This window comes from Taudactylus pleione, unplaced genomic scaffold (assembly GCF_031769625.1).
Source record: "Taudactylus pleione unplaced genomic scaffold, aTauple2 ptg000136l, whole genome shotgun sequence".
NCBI lineage: Eukaryota > Metazoa > Chordata > Amphibia > Anura > Myobatrachidae > Taudactylus > Taudactylus pleione.
In genome coordinates, this window is record NW_028284538.1 from 828,525 (window position 1) to 856,168 (window position 27,644).

The 27,644-nt window shown below is 43.9% G+C and overlaps 1 protein-coding gene across 1 annotated transcript in view; it reads right to left on the reverse strand.

Annotated features, from left to right (window-relative positions):
• Positions 1-7,098: 7,098 nt before the first annotated feature.
• LOC148522880 (glutathione S-transferase P 1-like) overlaps positions 7,099-27,644 on the reverse strand; it is a 30,527-nt gene continuing 9,981 nt past the window's right edge. The window contains exons 2-7 of the mRNA XM_088473547.1: positions 22,607-22,642; positions 20,300-20,409; positions 9,030-9,117; positions 8,678-8,781; positions 8,484-8,591; positions 7,099-7,462 (exon numbers count right to left, since the gene is read on the reverse strand). Of these exons, the coding sequence (XP_088329673.1) occupies positions 7,274-7,462; positions 8,484-8,591; positions 8,678-8,781; positions 9,030-9,117; positions 20,300-20,409; positions 22,607-22,642 (635 nt within the window). The 3' untranslated portion in view covers positions 7,099-7,273. The remainder of the gene's footprint in view (positions 7,463-8,483; positions 8,592-8,677; positions 8,782-9,029; positions 9,118-20,299; positions 20,410-22,606; positions 22,643-27,644) is intronic.

A 27,644-nucleotide genomic window follows, 5' to 3' on the forward strand; every position in this document is an offset into this window, starting at 1 on the left:
GCAGGTAAGTGTAATGAAGGGAGGAGGGGTCGTGGGGGGGGAGGGGGGGTCCGCGAGCACGGGGGGAGGGGCTTAGCATCGGTGGGGGGGTAGTAGCGGTGGTCGGCCGGCGCATGCGCGGGCTCTTAGTATTTTTTCCGAAAATACTGCGACTAGAGTGCGGATGGGATCCGCAGGGACAGAGCTTTATCGCAAGCTCTGTCCCTGCAAGGGATTTATAGTAAATCTCTGTGATATTGCCTGAATTCGCAATGCGAATTCACTCGGTAATATCACACTACAATCCGCATTCAATATGCGGATTGTAGTAAATAGAGCCCTTAGAGTTAATGGTGCTTCTAAGTAGTCAGCCCAAGTGGTTTATCTTATTTGCAAATTTATAACCAAGGCTTCTGCATTTTATTTAAAATCATGTTTGCTATTCTACAGTTTATGGCAGTGTGCTCAGGGAATTTGTTTTTCCTCACCCTGTGGTACATAAGGCGCGTGATGACTTACTAGCACTTCCAGTGTGCCCCTCTTTGCACATGGAGTAGTTAGCACAAGATAGGCCTGACTAATACAGAGCTGCACTCATGTTGATTAACTTACATCCAACTTTTCATGATACACTGTCTTCTGTTAAAGGCAAACAAAAACGTCAACCAGGGGTTGTGGCCTGGACGCTGCTGGGAGCGGCCGTGTCCCTTGGGAGCTCCTGCTACAGGACTTGCCCTCCGGTGTGTGGCTTGCCTGGGCTCACTCTGCCCGTGTCTGAGCAGCTCCTGCAGTCAACGCAGCCCGTGGGTACCATATGCAGGTGTCCCCAACCCTCTGGATACCCGCTTTACGCTTCGGCCTGCTCCGGCACTTGGAGCCGGGGCCTTGATTTGGCCGCGTGACCCGCCGCATCATCCGCCGTGGCTAGTCCCGCCGTAATCGCAGTCCTCCTGCCTCCGCTCTGCTGTCCCCATCCTGCAACTGGGTCTGGGGGACTCCTCCAGGACACAGTTGGTGAGTCCCCATTACATGCCCAACGTAGTCGGGCTCCAGGCAGTAGCCATTTTGGAGTGAGCAGGGCTGCAGCTGTGCTGTGGCTCACTATTCCCTGTGAGCCAGAGTGCTCCTGAAATCCCCAAGGCTGCATTCCCTTCTGCCTTCACCATATAAAGGTTTTGGGGACTATACTTGTTTGTCCCCCTTTTGTTGCTCCTGGATGGTGGATTTATAAGTACAGTGACTGCTGCTCCCTCCATTGTGCTAACCTGGTCACCTGCTATATGTGTGCTCCCGGATAATGAGATGTGAATAACGTCCTCTCGGCTACCCATGCGACATTTTCTATTTTTTTGATGAACCCTCTTTAGCTGCTATCTGCTTTTTTTGACCTTCGTTCTACTGATCTCTGAATGTCAGACTGGCTGTTGTGGCTGACCATGGCTCTTAAAAAACAGCAGAAGCTTTCTTATTTGACTCAATCAATTCACTTTCAGCCACGTGGATCTGCAGCCGCTAACAAATCTTCTCCTACGAGTTCAGCCGACCTTCGCAAATCATCTTCTGCTCCGTCTCCCTCACTTAGCTCGCCTCTTCAGGTTACCCAGCCAGGTTCGATGGATGATGATACTCCTCTGACAGCTCAAATGATGCAACAAATGCTCCAATCCTTTTGGGTGGATCTCATGGCTGATATACAGTCTGCATTACAAGATGTTAAGCGGGAGTTAACTGATTTAGGGGACAGGACTGATCATCTTGAAACAAAAATGGAGGAGCTTGTGACCTCTCATAACGCTCTCCTTACTGCTCATGATTCCACTGTGGCAGAGGTTTCTGCACTGAGAGAGTTGGCGGACTTGGAAGATCGATCCTGCTGCAATAATATTAAAATCCGGGGAATCCCGGAATCAGTGTCAAATTCAGATCTCCAAGACTTTGCTTTGTCTTTATTTCGGAAGCTCATACCATCTTCAGCTGAGCCTGACCTACTCATAGATCGGATCCATTGTCTTCCCAAACCCCGTAACCTGCCTCCTTCTGCGTCTAGAGATACTTTAATGCGTATCCACTTTTATCACGTCAAAAGGCTATCCTCCAAGCAGCTAGGGCTGACTCAGATTCTGGAATCCTTGGAAACCTACAATTGTTCCCTGATTTCTCGGCAGCCACCATTGTCAAGTGCAGCACCTTCTATCCTCTCACCTCAACTCTTCGTGCTAACGTTATTTCATACCGCTGGGGATTCCTGGTCAAACTTCTTATACGACGAGATGGCTCGACTGTTGTGGTGTCCTCTTTAGAAGCGGGACTGAAATTACTAGAGGAATGGAACATTCCATCCCCTTCGTCCTCCTCCAAGTCCAAGCTTACGAATGCCCGAGTGGTCGTTGGTTGGGTAAGACTGTGCAGTATTTGGATATTTGCATTTTTGCTCTGACCCCCCCTCTTTGGACTGAGGGTTTCTGAAAGAGGTCTTCCAAAGCTTCTGATGTTTGTTATATTGTGAGTCTCACAAACAATGTATATGTCCTCCTATTATTGGGTTCTTATATGTTAACTTGAGTTATATTGCTTTTTATAATAATGTCGTATGGGTTGGCCTGCCTCCGGCCTGCCCCAATGTTCTTAGTTTTGCCACATTTAATTCCTTGTGGAAAATGCTTCTGCCTGCTTTTTCCCTGGTGTCCTTCCCCCTTCCTTGTTGTTGTTGTTGTTTGTTTTTTTATTTTTTCCCTTTTTTTCTTTTTGTGATATATTTTTTTGTCTGGAGTTTATTTTTGCTCTGTGGGTTTTGGCTAGTGAATTATATGCCTCATCCTATAAGTTTTATTTATGGTTAATCTTTTTTCATTGAATGTAAAAGGGTCAAACTCCCCTAATAAATGACATTTGGCTTTAAGTACTTTTTATGCCCATAAGGCTGATGTGGTTGCTTTACAAGAAACACATTTCTCTGCCCTCAATCCCCCTATGTTAAAAGATTCTAGATACCCTGTTTGCTACACAGCTAATGGGCCATTTAAAAGAAATTGAGTTGCTATTTTATTTCACGCTAACTCCCACTTCACAATCTCTAACAAAATTGCTGACAAAAATGGGAGGTATCTCATACTAGTGGGAACTCTTCACAATACCCAGGTCACCTTGGTTTCCCTATATGCTCCAAATTCCAGGCATGTCTCTTTTTTGCGAGAGGTCTTTATTGAGATTCAAAGAGTTCAGAAAGGTTCCCTTATGATATGTGAAGATTTTAATATTGCCCCTGATCCTCGTATTGATAGATCTGGTGCTTCTGGATTTGGTGTACGCCCTGGGGATTTGTGTCCGTCAACGGCCTTTAAAAAATTGCTTGCTGAATTAGATATATATGATGTATTGCGGACCGAAAGCCCTGAGGTACGAGATTATACTTTCTTTTCTAATGTTCTTAACACATACTCGCGTATAGACCTTATTCTAGCTGATAAGTGGACCCTCCATTTACTCACACTATAAAAATTCTACCCATTACTTGGTCAGATCATGCCCCCTTATTATGGGTATGGAACCTATCTGCATCTGGCTCCCCAATTTGGCAATGGAGGTTATCTGATCACCTCCTTCAGTCCCCTGAAGTAGTCCAGGCGCTTTTAGCCTCCCTTTCTCAATATACAGACACTAATTCTCCTGAGGACACTTCTGTTTTTACCTACTGGTGTGCCTTAAAAGCTGTGATGCAGGGTATGGTCATTCAACAGGGAGCTTGTTTAAAGAAACAATATCTATGTTTATAGAAAGATTTAGAATCCCAACTTGTTACATTGGAATCTCAAAATCATCGCCATCCCACTAGGGAATTAAAAAAAGCAGCTCGTATTGGTTAGATCAAAGCTGCAGAAACTCTTTATGGATCGTATGCAGGCAGCCCTTACTAAAAGTAGGCATAAATTCTATACAGCAGGTAATAAAGCGGGTAGAATGTTAGCTCGCAGGTTACGTGGCCAATGGGCACGGAATAGAATCCATGCTTGATTGATGGCCAGAACAAGAGACATTTAATCCCCAACATATTTCCAACCTTTATGCACAATATTATGCTGCTCTTTATGATTTACCGTCTGACATTGTAACCCCACAACCCACTAGCTATACTATTTCCTCTTTCTATTCTAGTTTGAAAGTGCCATCTCTGTCTAGGGAAGATTTATCCTCACTAAATGCCCCTTGGACTCTTGAGGAAGTTGAGAATGTTATTAAAAATCTCCCTAAGGGCAAAGCTCCAGGCCGCGATGGTTTTATTAACACCTTTTATACTTCTTTTTCTGCTGTTCTAGCTCCTATCCTAGTAAACCTTTTTAACAAAGCTACTAAACTACACTGTCTCCTTGTTGAACTTTTGGAATCCCAAATAGTTACTACCCCTAAACCGAGTAAAGATCTTTCAGATGTTAAGAACTATAGAGCAATAGCATTATTAACCACTTAACTGACGAATTTTTTCCAAAAACCGCTCCAAAATTGTCGGTTTCTTTTATGATTGAATTAGGTCACGAACATAATTTTAAACTTATCCATCACTATTTTATTTGAAAAAAATATTTTTTTAAAAACACAGTATACCATAAAAATAGCAATTTTTATATTATACTGTAGTGATGGCCATTGATGGCTGTACCATCGATGGTTCAACCATCGTTAGAAGCCATCAATTGTTTTGCGATTGGTCGAGGAGATCTGTACACCACAACTGCCGATGTTTCCTAAACATCGACTGAGGGTTGTCATCGATGGTGCAACATTGATGGCCACCAGCAATGGCAAACCACTTGGTTTCAGTAAGACCATCGATGGTTTGCAGACCATCGATGGTCAGTTGCCATCCCTAATCAGAGGCTCTGCGATATCCATCGATTATATAAATATATATATATATATATATATAATGTTCGATCGATATATATTATATATATATATACATATACACACACACACATATATATATATATATATATACACACACACATATATATATATATATATATATATATATATATATTATAATTGTTCTATTATTTATTGCCCGATCACTGTGGCCAGCAGTGATCGGGCACATGGGGACGGGGAGGCGGAGCTTAGGCCGAGGGAACATGGCAGCAGCCGCGGCTTCCAGAGCCGCTGCTGCTCTTCCTACACAGTGATCACCTAGTGATCATTGTAGAGCCGGAGCCGCAGCGGGAGCGTCTCCCGCTGGCGGCCCGGATACAGAGCAGCGGCGGCGCTGCGCTCCTACACAGTGATCACCTAGTGATCACTGTAGAGCCGGAGCCGCAGCGTCTCCCGCTGGCGGCCCAGATACAGAGCAGCGGCGGCGGCTACCAGAGCAGGGCTGAAGCTCCCCGAACTTTCTTTGTATCAATCAGCTTGCATACTGGCACATTTTCACAACTGGTTCCTGCCCCCTGGGGTCAAGCCCTGGGTCGATCTAGAACGTACTACAATGGCGGGATTCCCTCTAACAGATTTGCTTCAGCTTCCAAAACGGGTCTGCCCCCTCTCTCAGTTTTGCCCACTAGCTATTGTGGATGCTCTAAAGGCATGGGATACTACTGTTATATGTAATGCGGATTGGGGTCTACCTTCTAGAAATGTATCTGTTAAAGCGTTGAGTTTCTTAATCCCCCATCTGTCTCTTACCATATGGATCTCCCATGGGGTATCTACTCTAAATGATGTCCTTCTCAGTGATTCTCTGCCTTTTTCCCAACTCCAAACAACATTTGGAGTCCCCACTACTCCTACCTCCAAATAGCCCATTGGCTTCATGACATGCATAAATTACCCAGAGCATTGTCCCTACCTCCTCCTTTGCTCTTGAGTAAACTATCTTCACAAACCTCTAGGGGGGATATTTCTTATTGGTATGTTTTCATACAGTCTACACTTAACAAGTCTACAACGCAACTCCAATGGGAATCTGATTTGCAGCATACTTTTACCCCACTGCAATGGGAAAGTATGTATACTAACTCATTTCATATGTCTAGGTATACCAATCATATAGAGATGCATTTTAAACCACTCCATAGACTATCTCACTCCAATTAAATTGCACAAAATGTGGTCTTCCTGTTCAAAATTCTGTTGGAGACAATGTTCGCAGGAGGGTACCCTTTTTCATGTTTTCTGAGATTGCCCAATCCTTCGTGGTTTTTGGATTTAGGTACTTGATTTATTGTCTAAAGTTCTTGGTATGATTGTTAATCCGAATCCGGTTCTAGCATTGTTTAACTGGTGTCCCCATTCTATTCCTAAAAGTGAACGTTATTTGACAGGTCAAATTTTTCTGGCTGCTAGAGCTACATTGGCCCAATTGTGGAAATCTCCAAATCCCCCCATTATATCTCGAGTATTTTCAAAAGTTCTGTATAATTTTGAAATGGAGACTTCTGATGCTCCCTACTCTACTTCACCTAATTCTCCTTTGATGAAATGGATGTCTTGGCATCTTTACATTACTGAGGGAGCTGGTGCTCGTCAACAGATCCAAATATCTAATCCCCCTACTCCGGAATTCCAAGCCTTGCCACAGCAAGATACCTGATTCGGATTTTAGTTTGTTTTGTATCTGTTGGTAAGATATTACCCACATGCTGTATATGTGTTTCACTGTTTCTCCGGATGTTTCTATGTGACATTGTTACTTCCCCCTTTTTTTTGTTCTCTTCTTTTTTTTCTATATATACAAAAAGTTGTATTTGAATAATTTGAATATTTTGTATTTGAAACATTTTCTTAATAAACATTATTGATGTTAAAAAAAATAACAGCAACCAGCCCATACAGAATGACCACTGTCCTTAGTTTCCAACAGCAGTCAGACTTTACAGATCTGTCCCTTAGTACAATTTATGGTATTTACCACAAAATTTCGTCATCAATTCCTATTTTGTTGGGTCTAGATTTATGTTTATGTTGTGCAAAAAAAAAAAATAAAGTTAGGAATATTAATTAAACATAACAATTGTAATAAGGCACTGAGGTATGCTTTGACTGGTTCAAGCATGAGGCCCTTAGATGCACTTTTCCAGCAGCTCACATTCCTTGGAAATGGTTAAAAAAAAAGTTTGCAACTTGATGATTTACAAAACTTTATTAACCATGTCCAGTAACAACTCCATCTTTAGTACCAACATCGATACACAGAATTCACATTGTGTTTAAAGGGACGGTTATAGATTACAATGGCTACCTCACGCAGCTAGATACCAGGCATTGCAGAATCTGCTCATTTCTACACTTTGCTTTCTTCTATCAGTTACTGCTTGCCATTGCCATTGATTGGTCTTTTCTTGTGGGCATCACTGGAGAGATAAGCTGCAAGTTTAGGACGGCTGCTGACGCGGGTGACATAGGCAGAGAGCAATGGAAAGCCCGAAAGACAGTCTGGAGCCAGTACAAGATGGTTGCGCAGAACATCCACCAAGTTATAGTCTGCAAAGGAAATCTGAAAAGATAGTATGTTATAACACAGTAAGTTGCGAATCATACCCATAGCAATTGATGGCCTACTTACATCTCCATAATGATTATAACTTATTTTGTAAGGACATCTTACGTGCTTCGCTCAGGACAGTTGAGTCACATTATAAAAACTGGTTTAATGCATTGGCACAAAAACATTTTATACAAATTACATATAAAATGTGTAGACAACAGGGACAAATAAAGTCTTCAGGAACCACAATCTTACGTTTTGTGCAATTTAGTATATGGAACATGTAAGGGACCTGGCTTTTGGCTAGTGCGAACATAAAGTAACAATAAGAGATGCAGGATGGCCAGCAGAGGGGGCTGTAGAGAGTGGGAAGTACATAGAACAGGTGAGGTCTACTGGCTATAGACACTGTGAGCCAATTGCAGATGCATGTTGTCACCAGGGCCGTTGAGAGCATGTCCGTACCCGGGTAATGAAGGGGGCATGGCCTAATCGCGGGAGGCGTGGCCATGCCCCCTAGAAAAAAAATTAAATAGTCAGTTTTTCAGCGTCGCGTAGCGGAGCTGCGTGCCGGGGAGGGGGGTGCTGTAAGCCCCCCAGCCCGGTGCTAAGCAGGGGGGGGTCGCTCCCCCCCACAACCATAGGAGACTGCTCTGGCTGCTGCAGCAGCTGCGAGCAGTCTCACACAGCAGCCCAGCACAAGTTGTGTGCTGAGCTGCTGTGGAGGAGGGGGGTGCGACGCCGGATCCGGGCCCCCGCTGGGTCCCTCTGGCGAGACTGGGCCAACTGTACCCACTCCCCCGCCCCTCTCGGTGCCCATGGTTGTCACCCTCTTACTGACCAACTGCTTGAATTCCATACAATGGTCTGTTCCCTGGAGAAAACCTAAGATATATAGATTTATTCACCAGTGCCAAATAATAAAGAGCAGCATGGACACTGAATCCTGTACTGTGAGAAGCCTACTGCAGTTAATAGGTTTATTTTGTCTTCTGCTATACAACTATACACTGTCCCAAACAGTTCTCACCTCATCGCCTACGGTAAAGCCTTTCCCACCATTGTTTTTACAAAGTATTCTTTCAAAATGACCGAGATAGTTAGGCAGAGCCTTAATGTAATCCTCTTTTCCAGCTTCCTAAAGAGGGCAGAGACAGTAAATCAGGAGTAAGTAGTGTGTAGGACCATCCATGACCCAGGTATTACCACCATTGTCATACTCACATAGTTATCATAAATCATATCAATGTATTTCGTCCTGAGATCTTCCACTCCATCGTTTACCATGTCTATGAGTGTTGCCTTGTCTGAATTTTTGCCATAGAGACCTACAAGGCAATAAAATTGGTGGGCACAAGTGCAGCAATGTAAAGAGATCTGGGGGGTATCAAACCTTTGAGAGATTAAGTAGAGAAGTCACCTATAGCATCCAAATAGTTTCTAAATCATTTTGTAGATCTATAATAGCTAGAAGCTGATTGGTTGTTATGTTTAACTTCTACACTTTATAACTCTCAAAAGATTTGATACACACTGGGGGAGATATACCAAGTAACCCATGGAGAAAGACACATACCATGATTCCTGCCTAGATACCGCAATATAGCGTTTGACTGGTACAGCGTGAAATCACCATTTTTGAATCCTGGAAGTTGACCAAACACCTGGGAAGAAAAAAAAAATTATAATTAGCAAAGAAAACCAAACTATCAGAGGTAATAAAAAGAAATTAAAAAAAGAGTCACTGTACATTTAGCGCTCTATTTATCAACATACCTTATTACCATTACCAGCGGCATATTTTGTTTAGTAATGCAGCGATACTAACGAAAATGCCACCGGTATTCAGCATTACTTACCTCTCCAGCGAGGTCAAGTGACGATCTCCCTCAGCAGCATCTTCTGCTCTGTTGCTGGCAGCCTGTCGCTGGCAGCGGTGGGTTGCGGTGTCATGCGTATGACACTGTCACCTGGCGAGTGCACAGCTAAGCCTAGATTGCTTTACTGAAGCTGGAAAGGCTGCTGCCGGGCCAGCATTGCAGGCAATCGGGACCATAAGTCTCTCGCCATCTATAGACGGCGTAAGCAATTCAGTGACATACAGCAGTAATCTTAGCTTACCACCGTTTGTAAAATATTGAAAGGAGGACATTACCCCTTCAGCGAGTGCTAAAGGGGTTATGTATAGTTGATAAATGGAGCCCTTAGGTTTCCCCGTGGAACATTTTTGAAGACATCAAACAAGTGACCACCACCAAGATAAAATAGCCAGTTGGAGTGTGGTACACACGTTAGACAGAGAACATACATACATAATAGACTATACTTGATAAATGCCATCAAGAAACTGACTGACTGCTAGGAGCCACACAGACAGCTGTGGGAAACCTTAGGCTGGCATCTCTCTAGTCTTATGGCGACAGAACCTTTATTAAGGGGCACATACATCCACTGGGGCAGTGCCCTGTTTTGCAGATGATTATAACGAAAACTTAACGCCGGAGAAGTGTTTGCACTATTCGCCAGTTTTATCACATTTTTGCGTCTTTTAGCAATGCACTCTCCAGTGTTTCGCCCTATCCAATTACAAAAGACACGAAAATGCATATATGTGATAATAGCGCATGGCAAAACTAGCGAAAAATACAGCACATTTTGGGGAATCAGTCTGTACCCCATAAAAAGCCTAACTGACATAGGAAACTGACATAGGAAATCCACATACAAGAGTATTAATGGCCGTAATAAAAGTATTTTGGGTTCTTAAATTGTGTGAATTGGTTATTATAATGATATTTGCACAAGTGTGGAAAAATTATAAAAAGCAATATTTTTTTTTTTTTTATTATTTCTGTACTTAAATTGCGATGACTCCAAGAATCGGTTTGCACGCTACGCAATTAGGTGCGAAAATAGAAAATCACACATGTGAAAACTTATTGCGAAATCGTGGCTTAATATTTAAGTTAATATTGTTTTGGCGTTTTCAATAGTCACTGATTAGAAATTGGATTGTGGGTTGAAAGTGATCGTGTTAGATAGATCATTTGGGGTTTAGTTTTGCATGTTGTATTTAAGATAGTATAGATATATGCTGTTCTCTTTAGATAAAGATCTGGCTATAGGTTGATTAGTCTATGGAAAATGGTTTGGGAAAAAAAATAGCGTAAGCCAGATGTTTAGACTTTCCACAGTGCAATAGGCTATCTGGCTGTGCTAATATATGTTATTAAGGATTCATGTTTATAGAGAACTAGCATTTCCTTTTCAGTATTTAACATGTAATTGTGATAGGTTGATAAAATTTGCAAATAGTTTTATTCTGTGGTACTAGGTCTGGATTGCATAAAGGGGCCCATACATCAGCAATCACAAGAACAATTCACAGGTCCTATGTTTTTTTTTTCCCCAATCCACCAATCTGCGCTCACAGATAAAGATAGTGATTTGCAGAAGTTTTTTAGGAAAGAGAGCTGCCAATCTTGAAAGGCCCATCATTTTACTAGTAACAGTCAGCAAATCGGCTGATTATTACCGTACACTAGCAATCTACAGCCCCGATTGGTCTGTGAAATCCAACATAGGGCCGTATTCAATTTGGAGCGAAAAGCTGTTTTCTGCGAAACTTTTCCACCGATGACGTCATTTTCGCCGATTCCATTTATCCCCGTATGCAATTTGCCGGACTTTGCCAGTGCGAAAAGTTTGCACATTGTAACCAACGGAAAAATTTCGCCAATGGATACCTGGCGGAAAATAGTGCAGAATCTGGGTTTTGGGGTGCAAAATTGCGGCAACCCCTAAACCTTTTTACACCCCCTTGACGCTAATTGTTTAAAAAAACGCCAAAACAAAAAACACAAAGGACACCCCAAAAAAGCACTTTGAAAAAAAGTGGGGATACAAATTAAAAAACTAGCAAAATAGCTTTTGGGGGTGTCTGGAAGTATGGGGGAGGTGTTTTTTGGATTGCAGGTGTTTGCTGAAGGTGCGTTCTTGGCGCTATTTAATGCTTGACTTTAGCAACTTTAAAATATGCTTGAACCCATTTTCATGTACCCCAAAGTTGATGGGACTACTTATTTTCCCCCCAAAAAGTTTAAAAATGCTATTCTTCACCACTTGCTCAAAGACACTAGATAGCACATATTGAGACCATTTAAAAACCCCAAATACCTTTAACAGGGCTAATCGTGGGTACCCATAATGAACCCCCACGTCAGAGCATCTTTAGGGGGGCGTCAGGCTGATTTCCCAAAAAATGACAGGACTTTTCCTGATTTCCATTTTGCCAGGTCCCGTTTTCGCACATTTGCAATTGAATATGGAGATACGCGGGGACGCGCGCAATACTTTTTCGGTAGCAAAACCTCCAATGACCGCGAAAAGTCCGTCCTCGGACTTTTCGCACCAAATTGAATATGGGCCATAATGTTTAAGGAATTAATCTTGTTATAGCAGAGGTTCCCAAACTTGGTGCTCTAACAGTCCAGGTTTTAAGGATATCCATGCTTGACCACAGGTGACTTAATTAGTACCGCAGTCAAATTGATTTAATCACCTGTGCTCAACCATGGATATCTCTAAAACCTAAACTGTTGGGGTGAGTTGAGGACTGTATTTGGGAACCTCTGGGCTATTGTTCAAATATAAAGAAAATTGACTCTAAATTAAGATATCTGCCATCGCATGCTTGTAAGATTGATGAAATTTAGGTCTATGGGGATTGCAGTATAGCATGATAAAAATATATGTGACCTGTGTATTACTGCATTTTTTGTTATTGGAACATATGGATACTAAAATATACATGAAAATATTAAATAGCATAGAATAAAGAGCTGGTTAAGCAAAAAAAAAAAAAAGTGGCCTACATATTTCCCACCCCAATTGGGCTCTTCTATTCTGCAAAAACACCAGATATATATATCAAAAACATATGTAATTATAATGTTTAAATATCATGCTTTATAAACTCCTGTGCCATAAAAACAGACGCTTCCATTCCAAGTACATGCCACCGCACCCCCACATTAAATGGTATCTTCCGCAATTTAAGTTCTATACACCGATAAGTCATGACATTAAAAGCAACTTGCCTAATATTGTGTAGGTCCCCTCGTGCTACTAATACAGCTCTGACTCGTCAAGGCACGGACTCCACAAGAATGAAATATCACATGCAAAAGATGTGACGCTACTGTAGCTGGAATCCTGTCCGGATGTTTAATCAGCTATATAACTTATTAGACTGGAGCAATATAAAAAAGACTGCTACACTTCCGCAGCCGTATTCAGGAAGCAGGTTGCTTTTACTCCCAAAAGAAATATATAACCAGAAGCAGAAAATAGAATAACAGTGCTGGAGGGGAATAGTTATCTCTAGGTACATTCAGGGCTTCTGACTCCTAACAATGGAGGGTGCAGGGGGTGCGGTTGCTATGGGGGCCCACCAGCCCAGCGAACGCACCCCCTGCACCCTCCAGTTGCCAGGCGCCTGCTGATGTGTTACCAGCGGGCACACGGCTCCTTCTCTCCACTCCCCGGGGCCAGCACTCCTGAGCTCAGGCGTCCGCAGTGCACTACGGGAGTGACGTCATGACGTCACTCCCATAGTTCCAAGGAGCGGGCGCCGGGGAAAGACAGTATCAGGCACTGGAGCGAGGTTTAAGGTAAGTATTTTTTTGTGTGTGTATGTGTGTGCGCAGGGGGGGGCTTACTACAGGGAGTACTACAGGGGTGGTGTGTGCGGGGGGCCTTACTACTGGGGGCACTACAGGGACCCTTACTACTGGGGGCACTACAAGGGCATTACTACTGGGGGCACTGCAGGGAGCATTACTACTGGGGGCACTACAAGGGCATTACTACTGGGGGCACTGCAGGGAGCATTACTACTGGGGGCACTGCAGGGAGCATTACTATTGGGGGCACTACAAGGGCATTACTACTGGGGGCACTACATGGAGCATTACTACTGGGGGCACTACAAGGGCATTACAACTGGGGGCACTACAAGGGCCCTTACTACTGGGGGCACTGCAGGGGGAATCATCCCTTTAAATATAAATATATGTATCTTCCCATTGGATGTTATCAATTTTTTGTAAAATACTCAAGGTATCTTTCAGAAATCTCTTTTGTTTTTCTACAAGACTTTGTAAGAAAAAGTCCAGATATCTTGACAGGTTAGATGTTAGCAAACTGATTCCTGAAATTATGGGTCTTCCAGGTGGATTGTTTCTGTTTTTGTGAATTTTCGGTAAGTGGTACATGGTGGGGATTCTTGGATGTTCCTCATGAATTATTCCCATTTGTAAACCCTCTTCCAACTGTTGGATCAGTATTCTCTGGAATTCTTGAATTGGATCTTTAGTGTTTATATATAAATCAAATTTGTTGATGTTTGAATGGGGTGCAAATTTTAGACCTTTTTCCAATACGTCAATTTCTGTTTTTGGCAAATTCTTACTGCTCAAATTGAATATGGTTTCTTTGTTCTTAATGGTTTCTATATCTTGTGTGGGTTTCTGTGTTGATTTTTTCTGCCTTTTTCCTCCTCTTGTTCCTCTGTTTCATTTATGATGCTTCGTTTTTTTCTTCACTGATGATTTGTAGTGACCTGGTGGTCTTTCGTGTTTCCAAACCATTTCTAAAAAATCTTGTTAGTCTTCTTCCTCACTTTCTGATTCTTCTTGAGAATTCCTTTTTTGCTGTTTTTTTCGGGGTTCTGATTTATCATCTCTTTTCTCTATTCTATTTAATAGTGTCTGGTAATTCTGATTGGTTTCCTCTTCTGCTTTTCTTGTACCTTGTTGAAATGATTGTCTAATTAATTTATATGGATTGTTTTCTTGGTATGAAAAATTCCACCAGTTGTACGGTTTATAGTCTCTTTTTGTTCCTAATGTTTGTGGATGTTTCCGATTCTGAAAATTATTTTTTCTTTTATAGTTTGTCTTTTTTCGTTAATTTTGGTGTCAAACTCTATTTTTTCATTTTGATCGCTTATAAATTTTTTCTGCTTTTGTCTAATACTGTCTTCTTCCAATTTTGCTATTTTCTTATTTGTCATGTCCATTAAATTTTGGTAGTCTTCCATGTGTTCCAAAGGATTAAATTTCTTCTTCAATTTCTCTATTGACTCATTGATTGTTCTTAATGACATTATTCTGTCTTCAATGATTATTGCGATAAGATCTCTTGAGTACTTGTCTAGAGCTTCATTCCACTTTTTGTTAAAATTTATTCCAATTGGTTCAAATGTCGGGTTCTTTATTATTCTAAGTCCTCTAGGGATTAGACCTTGTTCTAAATATTTGGTTAGGGTAGTGATCTCCCACCATTGTCTAGTTTCCTGGTTGTAAAATTTTTCAAGCTTTAGGAATTGACTACAAAGTCGTTCTCCCTCTACCTCTGGTTCAGAGATAGGTATTGATGTTGAGAATATATCTGCCACATTTTCCCTTAATGGTAAGGCACAATATAAACATATTTCGTTAATCAACTCAAAGGGGAATCATATATATATAACCAGTAGTTGAGATGACCACCCTTAAACGATCTTTCTTACTCAGGTAAAGGTCATCATTTCCTTCCTTGGAACGAATATTCCTGTCTCCACAGTGTGCACACAAGCATTGAGGGCCTGATTCAGAGCCGGACGCTCTGACCAGAGCGCTCGCTCTGAATCAGTGCCCTCCTCCCTAAAAATGTAGCGGCCTCTTGGACGCTCGCATAGCTGTGGGTTGAATGGGTATGGGGCGGAGCCTAATGATGTGACCCACATCACTCAGAAGCGCTGCCTGCCTGTCTGATCTCTGATCCTACAACAGGTCCCTCGCTCTCTATCTCACTTTGTCACTCATGACTTCTGTTTCTGGGGGGTATTCAATTAGCCGTGGCCTCTCTCCCCTTCCCTCACGCCCCCTCTGTCTCTCTCTCTCTTCCTCCATCTTGCTCTCCCTTCCCCCTCCCCCTCCCTCCCTCTTTCCCTCCTCTTTCTCTGTCTCTTCCTTTCTATCCCCCTCCCTCCTCCCCCAATTCTCTCTCTCTCACTCCCCACTCAAAATACTGTGTTTGCCCCTGGCAGTATACTAGATCATGGGGGCCATTTTATACGTTATGGCATTTGCAATACGATCTGGGCATGACATTCCCGCCCATGATTGCACAGCAAGATGCAATCATACCAGTAGAATGTATCAACAGGCACACGCACGATCAGGGGCTCCATCCCTGCAATGTGCCCGGAGTTCTGCCGGAGCCTCTGCACATGTGCAGTACTGCTGACTACACATGTGCAGCCACCATTGCCAGGGACGGTTCAGAGGAAACCCTTTCCAGGCTAATTATGCGATGTGTAGCACATAGGCTACAGCGGCTAATGCCATCTTGAAATGGCGTTAGCCAATCTCCAGAATGCATCGCATTCCGGAAGTTAGTAAATTTGGTAGCATCACATCCCCCATAGAAACCTATAGGAGATGCGGCTGCCAGCGGGAATGGAGGGATCACAGCAGGTATCAGAGATATCTGCTGTGGTCCCTATGTCATACTTCTTCGGGAAACTTAATATTTGCGGATAACCCCCCAAAATGGGTGTTTTCGGGGATTAATCTGCAAATATATAATGAGAAATGGGCCCCTATGTCCACTGTGCTGCCGGGAGTCTGTTCCTAGCAGTGTTGTGGACAGTAGTATGCTGCGAGTGGAGTTTCTGGAGACAAGGTGAAGGGCCATAGTAGTCACTGCGTGGAACCATGGCAATTATATTGATGGGGCCCCCACAATTTAGTTGCCAAGGGGTCCCCACAACTGACCGTAGATAGTAACATTTTATTACAAGCTCAACACACTCACACATACTTACCTTCTCCCCTGTGATCAGTCCCCTTCTCCAGTAGAAATCCCAGGGTTTCCCTAAAAAGAAATACAATTAATACCCACCTACCTCCTGGCGCAGGTTGGTCCTCTTCTCCAGTAGAGTCCCGGCCTTGTTGAGCTGATCATGAGCCTGCCAGGCACTATGACAGTGTGTGTATGAAGCCAACCCCTCAGCCCCAGAACCTGTGTAATTTAAGAGTGTCTCAGTTTTATAAGCTTGTGTGACAGTGTGTAGCCTTGACGAATTTCATACCTAGGCAAAAACCTGATCCTGGTCAAACTACATGTAGCTATAGGTTTAATAAGTTAATTTCTACATGACTCAAGCAGCAAATGTACCATGTAGTATTTGTTTATATTTATATTTAGAGAATGGGCAACTGTTAGGTCAAAAAGGACATTAAAAGACCTAGGTTCAATGAGCTCATTTGAAACAATTGGCAATAGAAGTACCTTATGTAGGGCCCCATTTACTAATGAGTTTTATCACCAAAACAAGTGATACATTTCACTGTGTATGATAAATGTTGCTCCAGCCAATCAGCTCCCAACTGTCAAATGACAGTTGGGAGCTGATTGCCTGGAGCACCATTTATCATACACAGTGAAATGTATCACTTGTTTTGGTGATAAAACTCATTAGTAAATGGGGCCATAGTGTGAGCAAACCACATGCCAAGAATGGTCAGTGTGAGATAGACACAGAAGAGTGTGGTCAGCGAGAGAGAGAGTATATGAGGGAGAGGGAAGTTGTCTGAAAGGAGATGGAAGGAAGATAATCCATCATAAGGAATAATGGGGGATTCCTGTGTGGTACCCCCATAGTTATGGGGTTACCCATTTATCTAGTTAGGGGATATAGTTACCCTGCTAGTCCCTGTCAGTTTTTATATTTACAAGTTCATACAGCACCAGTGGCCCCATAGGATTATACAGTGAACTTTTGCTGACCCTACTCCCTCGGACCATACTGAGCATGTGCAAAAAGGGAGGTAGAAAGTGCCCTTTGATCAGCGACCCATTTTTGGAGGGAAAATCTTGCCCCATTGATTGGTAGCCTGGGTGTCCAGGCAGAGATCCCTGTAGGCGGCCTGTTGCTAGGTCCCCCCTGTGAACTCATAGATGCCGGACTGACAGGGAGGAGAGTATGTAAGAGCTTATAAATACCCTCCCCAGGGCTGTCAGTGCTGAGTCAGGGAGGATTTGTCTGTGGAGTGCCCAGAGTCTGGTCATACAATAGGGGAGAGTAATCCCCTATGTTACCCTGGATTACAAATATTGCACCTGGTGTGCTGTCTGTAAGGAGTTGCTGTGAAGTGCCCTTGGATCTGTAAAAATAGGGGTGCAGTATCCCCTATGTTTGCCCTGGATTACAATTACCAGACTTCACATTAACCCGGAAGGCTACCTATTCAACCTGCCCGGAGGTGCTCTGATGCTGGAGGCGAGTCCCTGGAGGAAGCTTGCCTCGGGACTTGAATAGAGGACCCTGCTTTGGAAGAAGCCCCCTGAATACGGGACTGCCTTCCTAAGTGCCTGTTACCGGAGGCGCCGCATGTGGAAGTCTGCGCATGCTGGGAGAGAAAAGGAGCTGCCTGGGAAGGAGGTCTCATCGCTCCATCGTCGCGGATGAAGCCCCAGCTTAGGAAAAGGTCCCGCCAGTGATGAAAACCCTGCTGGCACCCGCACGGCCAGAAGAAAAGACAGCCCCGGAGGAAGAGTGCTTCAGGACCCCTCCTGCTGCTGTGTTTGTTTGTCTACTGGACAGAGCCCCTGTGGAAAGAGATTTTGCACCTGTTGCCCCTTGTAAAATACCTGCCGGAGGTCTGCAGCTGGGAGCTCCGGTGCGGTGCCTAGCATCCCGGAGTTTCCCTGGACATCGTGCGGGGCTGAACAGCCACAGCTAGGGGTAAGAACACCAGACCTCCCTCTGCTTAGCTCTTGTCTCCTCTTTTCCCCTGAGTGCAGCTTTTGCCTTTTATAGTATCACCCAGCCGGGACACCCCCTCACCCTCTTCCCTTAGTGCCGTCTAGTGGTTCCATTAATCTTTCCCTGAGCACAGGTTATCTAATAGGGTTTTCCCCTTTGTAGTTGTGAGCTGCCTCCAAGCAGCTGTAGAAAGGGGCTCCCAGTTAGTTAGGGGTTCTGTCACTTTATTAGGAGAGAGTTGAGATAACTCAGTAGCTTATTTGTGAACATAGGGGGGAAGTAAGAGATAGGTCGCTCCCTCTCTCTCTGTACAAATCTGTGGCTGATTTGGGGTGCTGTTATTCTTCCTGTGAACCTCCAGTTCATACTGGGAGGGGACCTGACTTGTTTTACTGCATCTGCTCATGTTTGATGCAGTTCTGGGTGATGTACAATATGTCCTATGTTTATCTTTAAACTAAATGTAATGCCATTGATATGTATTTTCCTCTGTTTACTGTTGGCCATTGGTGTTAATTAAATGATTAATAGTGGCCCGCCGGGGCACTTCGTCTGTTATATTGTTCTGTAATGCAATGTACAGTATAGAGATGTAATGTATTTTTCATCTATGCAGTATTCTCTGAAAATATTGTATCCATGTGCTTAAATGCTTTTTCTGCCTAATGTAGTATTGAAATGTAATTTGCTGGTAAACTCTTAACCCTGTGTGTCCTCAGTTGGCAAAAACTTCCTTGATAAGTGAATTGTGTATGTTTGTGCATAACCCTGCTTGGAGCTAATTATTCTGCATAAACTGTTAGCCGTTACAGCTGGAGAACTACAAGTACCAGCCTAACCTGCATGTGCAATATTGTGCTTGGGCCATTTACTCTGCATAGACTGTTAGCCATTACAGCTGGAGAACTACAAGTACCAGCCTTACCTGCATGTGCATTACTGTGTTCGGGCATTTACTTTGCATAAACTGTTAGCCGTTACAGCTGGAGAACTAAAAGTACCAGCCTAACCTACATGTGCATTACTGTGTTTGGGCCATTTACTCTGCATAAACTGTTAGCCATTACAGCTGGAGAACTACAAGTACCAGCCTAACCTGCATGTGCATTAGTGATAAGTACAGGTGTTCCAAAGTAGCCTTAGATCACCGGTAGAGGACAGGTAAGTGTTGAGTAATCAGCTTGTTATTGAATTCTGCAAGATTTAATTCTGTCTTTTGTATACATTTCCTATTAATTGTAATTCATTTATTTGCAATAATAAAATTGCGTTGCACCTTCCTTTCTGACTGGTCACTGTGTCTGCAAAAGGGGAATACAGGCTTGCCTCTCTGTCACGGTGTGTCCTATCTTAGCTACGGGGAAATCGGCCACCGAAGCATTCCGAACACACCTGAACCTGGTGCTAGTGGTGCAGCACTGTACAAACTTTCAGAGCACAACACCTGTAAGGCAGTGGAATGACATGCACCTGTGCTTAGACGTCTGCAAATGTGACCATCCATTATCGATATGAAGCAAAACTCCCATGAATGAAGATATGAAGGACATAATTGACCATATATAAGCTGAGTATTGCTGCACCAATAGACTGTATTCCTACCTTTGCTATGTTCTTTGATAATAAACAGCTGTTTGTTTATATAACCTTATGAATCTGGTTATGCTTTCCTTTAGTCAATTACGTGATAATTCTTCACCGATAACTGTTTGTTATAAACATCCCACTGGGAACACTACACCACCCTGCTAAATTCGGTGGAGCTAGGTATAAAACTCTGGCCGTGCATAAAAGACAAACAGACAGACTTTCTCACTTATTATATCCATTATCTATTAATCTATGATCAATTATGGTTAAAATTGCATATTTGCTTCAAGGTAGTCATTTTAATATAGCAACTAAAGCCCCATGCTTTCACAGCATCCAAACCCATGTATAAAGGAGAAAGTTAGAAATAGTCTGTAAAAGTCACTGATACATATGCCAGTAGTCATTATGTGACTGTACTTTGTTCCATGTAACCTTACCGATTTTTTTTTCAGGTCTCCTTCCATCCAGGTAGTATCATATGCCACCACCTCCTCCTTCCAGTATATGCCCTGGTCAGCCATAAGCATCCGCATGGCTTCACAACGACCTGGAAAAGAGCAATACCCATAAAGTAGTACAATGGGTTTGGCCATGACTGGATATGTGAAATTAAATTTGGAATTTGAAATTGAACCTATAGTATAACTCTCTCATTTGCACCCTCTGCACCTTTCATCCAGGAAAATGTCCACATTCCAGCATGTCATGTAAAACAGCCCTATTCATCCAACCACCACTTATGACAGTGAACAGAGCATAACAAATGGAGGATAAATCCTGGGAGGTGGAGGGGGATGTAGTCTGGGACCCGACGGTCTAAATGCCGACCGCCGGCTTCCAGACTGCTTTATCCCGACTAGGGACGAATGACAGGCGTCTAAATGTAGACACCTGTAATTTGCCCGACGTCGGGAGACCGGCGCCCGGCATCCCGATCGAGCGGACGCCGGGCGCCGCAGCGTACAGACGCGGGGGGAGGGTTAGGTTTAGGACTCCCGGGGGGGACTTAGGGTTAGGCACCCCCCCGGGAGGTTAGGGTTAGGCTAGGGGGAGGGAGGGTTAGCATTAGGCACTTAGAGGGGGGGTTAGGGTTAGGCACCCCTAAGGAGGGTTAGGTTAGTAAATACTTACCTTTAGGACGATCGGGATTTCCTCCTTTGTCGGGCAGCCGCTGTCGGGAATTGAATACATATCACACCCGGTGGAGGCATTTACATGCTGGGTGCAGAAAGCACAGGTCTGACACCACCTGAAGTCAGCACTGCAGTCCAGTAAGGTGCACATGTGAAGTGACGCTATACCCCATTCTTCTGAGTTATATAATGAGTGGGCCCAACAGCATAGAGTACCTGGTACTTTAGAAGGGAAGCAGTCGGGCAGCCGATGGTCGCAATGTCGACCGCTGGCTTCCCGACTGTCTAATCCTAGCAAGGTACAAATGACAGGTGTCGAAATCTTGATGCCTGTAATTAGACCTATGACGGGAGCCCGACACCCGGCTTAACCGATCGACGGTAAGCTGGGCGCAGACAGCCGCGCGGGGGGGGGTTAGGGGCTCCTGGGGGGGACTTAGGGTTAGGCTAGGGGAAGGGGAGGTTAGGGTTACGCACCCCCGGGGGGAGGTTAGGGTTAGGCACCCCCCCGGGAGATTTAGGGTTAGGCTGTAGGGAAGGGGGGGTTAGGGTAAGGCACTTAGAGGGGGTTAGGGTTAGGCACTTGGGGGGAGGTTAGGGTTAGGCAGGGGGTAGAATAGGGTTAGTTTATACTTACCTAAAGACGTTCGGGATCTTCACCCCTGCCGGGCTTCCACTGCCGGGTAAATCATACTGATTCCCTTTAGAAGGAGGCAGCAAAGCTCTGTTAACTATAGGTAAGAATTAAAAAATTGGGACCAGCAAATTTGGAACGAAGATGGTCGAAGATGAATTTAGAAATAGTGCAGATCACATAGTGTGTACACCCAATTGGGCATGCATGGGGGTCATTCATCGCATTTTCTCATCTGCAGTGCAGTACAGGGGATGGGATGATGCATGCTGTATGGAACTACACATAATGTAGTGTGTACTCAATTTAAGAGATTTGCCACCTTTAAATATGAACTATAGAAATGCCACTGCCCACCTCTCTTTGTCCCCCTGACCACCATTTCGTAGGAATACTGAAATACTTTCGATCAGGGGTGGGCAATAAGTGGCTCTCCAGCTGTTGAACACCACATCCCAGCATGCCTTGCAACAGTTTTAGCATGGCCAAATAGCAAAACTGGCAGGGCATGCTGGGATGTGTAGTTCTAAAACAGCTGGGGGGCCGCTTATTGCCCACCCCTACTTTAGATTCTACTATGAAAACCTGCAGATACATAACCATAGAGTCTCTTTACCAGCAGCTTTTCATTGCTTTGTAGCTATCAGGGCATGGCTCCGCAGAGTAGGGTCACATGATGAGATGGGCTTGGCATAGCAGCACAACATTTCCTCACCTGTATATAGGTATGAAAACCAGCTGCAGGTACAGGTATGGTCAGACCCTCTGCATTTCCATTAAACATGATCACCCATTATTGAAAGCTCGCAACATTAGATCCTTAAACGGCCCATACACTGTGCAATATTTTGCACAATGTGCACGATGTCCAATCTATGGACCAGACATAGCAGCCAACGTTTAAAACATTATGGGGGAACAGGGGATGCTCTTATCACATTAACATTAAAGTAATATGGGTGGACCTTTGTACTTACCTCTGACATCAAAATAGATGATTGTGTAGTCATGCACTGAAAAAGGAGGAACAAAAAGTGTGAGCTGGAGAAAGCAAAACAATTCATCAAACTATGTCATAGGGGTTGAAAACCTTAGTGCTGGGGTCATTAATGCATTTGTTTCCTTTTACCAATACACATTATTTAATTTGGCTTTATTCTCATTTTCATATCCATATATGTATAGCACCAGCAATATACATGGAGAGAAAATAAAAAAGCTGTTGCATAACACGTGAATGTGGGAAGTATATTGTGTAGCCAGGAAGTTTAATGCTGACATTATACTTGTGGAGGCCATTTGGATATAAACACTGAAATTGCACAAAAAAAAAATAGATTTTACTAGACTGAGGGGTAAATTTACTAAGATTCGATTTGTTCCCGAATTGTCCTGTTTTTCAACTCGGATAGTATCGATCAAAAACAGAAGTTTTTTCAGTTAAAAAAAAAAAGCTCCCGGGTTTTGACAGGATTGTTTTGATTGAGGGTGTATTTGGTCGATCCTGTCCGTTTTGAAGTCCCGATTTCACCGCCCGAATCTGTCTCCCGAACAAGCAGGCTGCACATATCAGTGAAATATGTGCAGACTGCTTGTTTTAAAAAAAAATATATATATTTTAACGGTTACATTCTAAAAGAAAAATTACATAGGGTCCCTCCCCCCCAAAAAGGCTAACCAGCCCCGGACTTGTCAGCCTGTCCTGGTACCTAAAATTACGGGGAACAAATTGAGTAGGGTTCCATCGTAATTTAGGTATCAGCACCAGGCTGCAGGGCAAGTCCTGGTTTTAAATATATTGGAAAAAAGTTGCGTAGTGGTCCACCTATATTTAAAACCAGCATCAGACCCAAAACGACTGGGGTGTAAACTGGGGTTTATGGGGTCCCTGAGATACCCGGCTAGGTCTGAGCGACTTGGGGTGAGAATGCTTTGGCCCTGGAGACCCGGTAATAGGGACTCCGGGCTGTGGCATTACACCCCAGTCGTTTTGGGTCCGGTGCTGGTTTTAAATATAGGGGGATCCCTACGCATTCCCCCCCCCTATATTTAAAACCAGGACTGGCCCTGCAGCCTGGTGCTGGTTCTTAAATTACGGTGGAACCCTACTCATTTTGTTCCCTGTAATTTTAGGAACCAGGACTGGCTGGCAAGTCTGGGGCTGGTTATGGCTTTTGGGGGAGGGGGGGACCGTACGTCATTTTTTTAACAAAACTTAACCCTTACAACACACTTTCCATTCATAAACCTACACAAATCACACTGATTTGTGTATGTTGGATTGCAACTCGCAGCTCTGGAGGTGGTGCATTTAAACTTCTATTGAGTCCCCTATTTGAGTGCAAAATGGCCGAATTTAGAAAAATTAATAATGGTAAATTCCCGATTAGGCAGAAATGAATGAGAAGTACTTCCGAATTGAGCAGATGGTGATATCATTTCTATTGCAAAAACTGCCAAATTTGCGGCACAAAATCACCCCATTTCAACCCCCAAAAAATGAACAAATCACCCGACTTTAATGATAGTAAATTCCAGATAAGCAAAAAAGTGATATTATCACCCGAGAATGCAAATCGGGACCAATTTGATTCTTAGTAAATTTAGCCTTTTTCTCATTTACCTCAAGACTATTGTATTAATCATTCTCCTGTATTTTATAAATACTGGTTGTCAGGGAGACTCCCTGAAATAACAGCAATCTCCCTGAAAAGTCAAGCAATCTCCCTGATTGCACCTTACCCCATAAAGTAGCTGTTAAATAAAACAAAAAACAGATATATGTGGAAAGCCATGCTGGGATCAAGTGGCTGATCCCAGTGCCGGCACAACTGCAGGTGTAAGTAGAGTTGTGTCCCCTGCGGGACACATCGGCGGCCGGCGCTGGGACACTTTCTGCTCCCAGCACCAGGTGAGCGGAGGTGTCAGGAAGCCGGTGCTCGGACAGAGTATCTGTTCCCTGAGCCAGTCAAGCAGCGGGCCCGTCGGGTGTTTGGCTCTGGCCCTGAGCCAATTACAGCTCGCAGTCCAGCAGCCAATAGTAGACGTCCGCGACGAGCCCCGTCCACCTCACGGCATCTTATATTAGACGCCGCTGAGCGGGAGAGCTCAGTTCGGCGGCGTAGAGGGAGGAGAGAAGACCTCCCAAAGAAAGGAAGAGGAACGCTGCTGCAAAAGCTCCGGCCACTGCAGAAGAGGCCAGAAGATGCCACGATCAAGAGAAGATCGGCGGCTCCGGCTGGAGGAAGAAAAGAAATGGTTGTGCCGCTGGCCATCGCCAGATGAATGAGGCTGACTGGAGAGGACTGCATGGGTGGAATGAAAAAGAGCTAATGAATCTCCCCCCCGCAGCCTCTTCCACCATACAGGTAGGCCCTCTGTGAGACCTATCATTAACCCCTCCCTAGACCACTAAGCCTGTAGGGGTAAAGTCAGGTCTTAGGCCTGTGCCATTGTTAGGCGAGCATTAAGCCCATGCCCATAATATAGTGTTCTGGGCATTAGGCCCAGGGCAATGTGTGCCATTGTTAGGTGGGCACTAGGCCCGTGGCCATCAGCCAAGCCCAATTGATAAAAATAGGCCCCTCCGGAGCCCCACAGTTAGGCAGGCCCAAGAGCTTGAGCCCATTGTGGGTGGCTCTGGGGATTAGGCCCAGACCACTGGTATAAGGTAGGCACTGAGCCCTTGAGAGTGACTGGGCAGTAGGCCCAGGTCACAATTTTAGTGACTGGGCAGTAGGCCCAGGTCACTAAACTTATTATTGGATAGGTGGGCCACAGGTGTGTCGTCAGCTCTGCGGCTCCCACCCTCTGGCTGTATATCTTGTTTGGAGGAGTGGCTCAGTTCCCTGCACCTGTAGGAAACTGGTACCACGTGGAGAGCTGTCAGACTCCCACTAAAATAATGCGTGTTTCCCAGTCAGCTAGAAAAGGAGCTGGCCAGCTCTAATAGGCAGTGTTAAAGGGGCAGCACTGAGGTTATTGGTCTGTGGTCATCTTGGAAATGTATATCTGTCCTTAATGTGTATATCGGATTGTTGTGCCGTGCAGAGTATATCGATTTAGCCCTATTACCAATTGTTGGATTTTGTAGATTGTGTTACACCACACAGATTGTTAGGCTGGTGAGTTAGAGCCATTATTAATGTAGATAGGTGTATTAGTGTGACACACCGTTAGAGCAGGGTAGGGCCCTGCACGGCATTATTGTTGTCTTCCTACAGGGACATGTGAGGGATTGAGCGGGATGAAGTTACAAGAGTGCCACTGGTGAGAACCTCTGTGTCTGTCTGTTTTTCTTTCCATCTACCTTCCTTCAGGGCGAACAGTGGACCTTGCACTCTGGTGCAAGGTCGAGTCTGGTGCAAGGTCGAGTCTTCACCTGGTGTGTGAGTACCTATAGGTGAAACTCGGGATCTGAGGCCAAAAGTGCCAGTGATAATCTTCACTTAAAACCTGAATCCCTGTTTCATATGGTCCTTGGTCCGGCAGGACGTATTGGTCGGCATTGAGGAAGGACAGCTCTCACATCTCCTTCCTCCTAGGTCATCCTGTCCATGTCCAGCTTGGCATTCAGGACCGTCTGTTCACCATATGTCCTGAAGGTGAGAGGGTGCGACACCAGGTAGGTCACGAGTGCACTTTTTTGATGACCGTCAGGTAACCAGGCCGCCGAGGCAAAACGCGCGTCCTTTCCTTCCGGGTTTGCCCCTGACAGCAACCCACCTGACACGCCACCACAGCCTAATACTAAGAATCCCACTAACCAGAGGTATCTTTTCTTCTCTTTACCCTCCTAAACGCTCTCTCATTCCAGCGCGACTGCCGCTCTCCCCTGCAATGCCACGAGGTAACAGGGGACAGAAACAGTCCTAAGCAGAGACAGCAGAAGCGTTCGATCTGTTGTTTCCCTGGGGTTAAGTGGGGACCGCTCTCTCATCCCTGGTTCGATTCTTTAGACCAGGGAAAGCAGAAGTGGTGTCACACGACTCCTTCCCCGGCCTTTTTCTATAATTTTCTACATAACAGACATCAGTGATCACATTTCCAGATGATTTATGCTATTATAGAACTTATGACCACTAAGATTGATGGCAATGAGAGAATATATCACTGTGACTATTAAGTTTGATGACAATGATAGAACATGCCACTGTTATACATCGATTACAGTTTGAATTTTTTACAGGATGTTACCATCTCGGATGATATAATTATCAGCAGCATAACCAGCTAGATCATTGCTATGTCATGTATCTTTTATTGTTTAATTTTTCTTCAGTGTGCACATTTTCATAATCGGGTGTAATTTTATATCAGCACCTAATCTCTGATATACATCTAAAACCATATGTTGCTCTGTTTACTTTATGTGCATATGAATGATTTGTCTTATAGTCATTGATTTACTTTACCTCTCTAAATATTATTTTATCTTATATAATACTTTGTGGAGATTCCTAGGCTGTATATAACTAATGCTATTTTCTAACATATCCATTACAGAGATTTACATGTGATATTGTATATAATATTAGTTGTCTGATTTCGGTGGCTGTCAAACCCTCCTTTGTTGTTTTTCCCTTTTTCCTTATTTATTTATTTATTAATTAAGGATTATTTTGATTTATTTGGGAACTCTATTATCATTGATATTTTCGCCGTATTCGTATTGGTTTACTCACTAATTGTGTGATTCTATTTTTGTTTCGATTTTACAAGAGTGTCCTCTTACTTTATGTATGGATCACATTAAAAGTTAAGTTTTAATTTAATAATTTTTCATTTTCATAAATAGTTAAGAGTGCCCCAGAAAGACTTGTTTGTCCTTTTGCCTCTCGACAGAAATATTTGTTTCAGGTCACGAGTGCAGACCTACATGGCAGCAGGCACAGCACAGTACTCCTCTTTCCCTTCATTGGTTATAAGGCACTGAGGGCCTGATTCAGAGCCGCTCGTAATCGGCCGCTCGTTCGCTCTGAGCGATGTTCGCACAACTGCGCATGCGTATGGGTC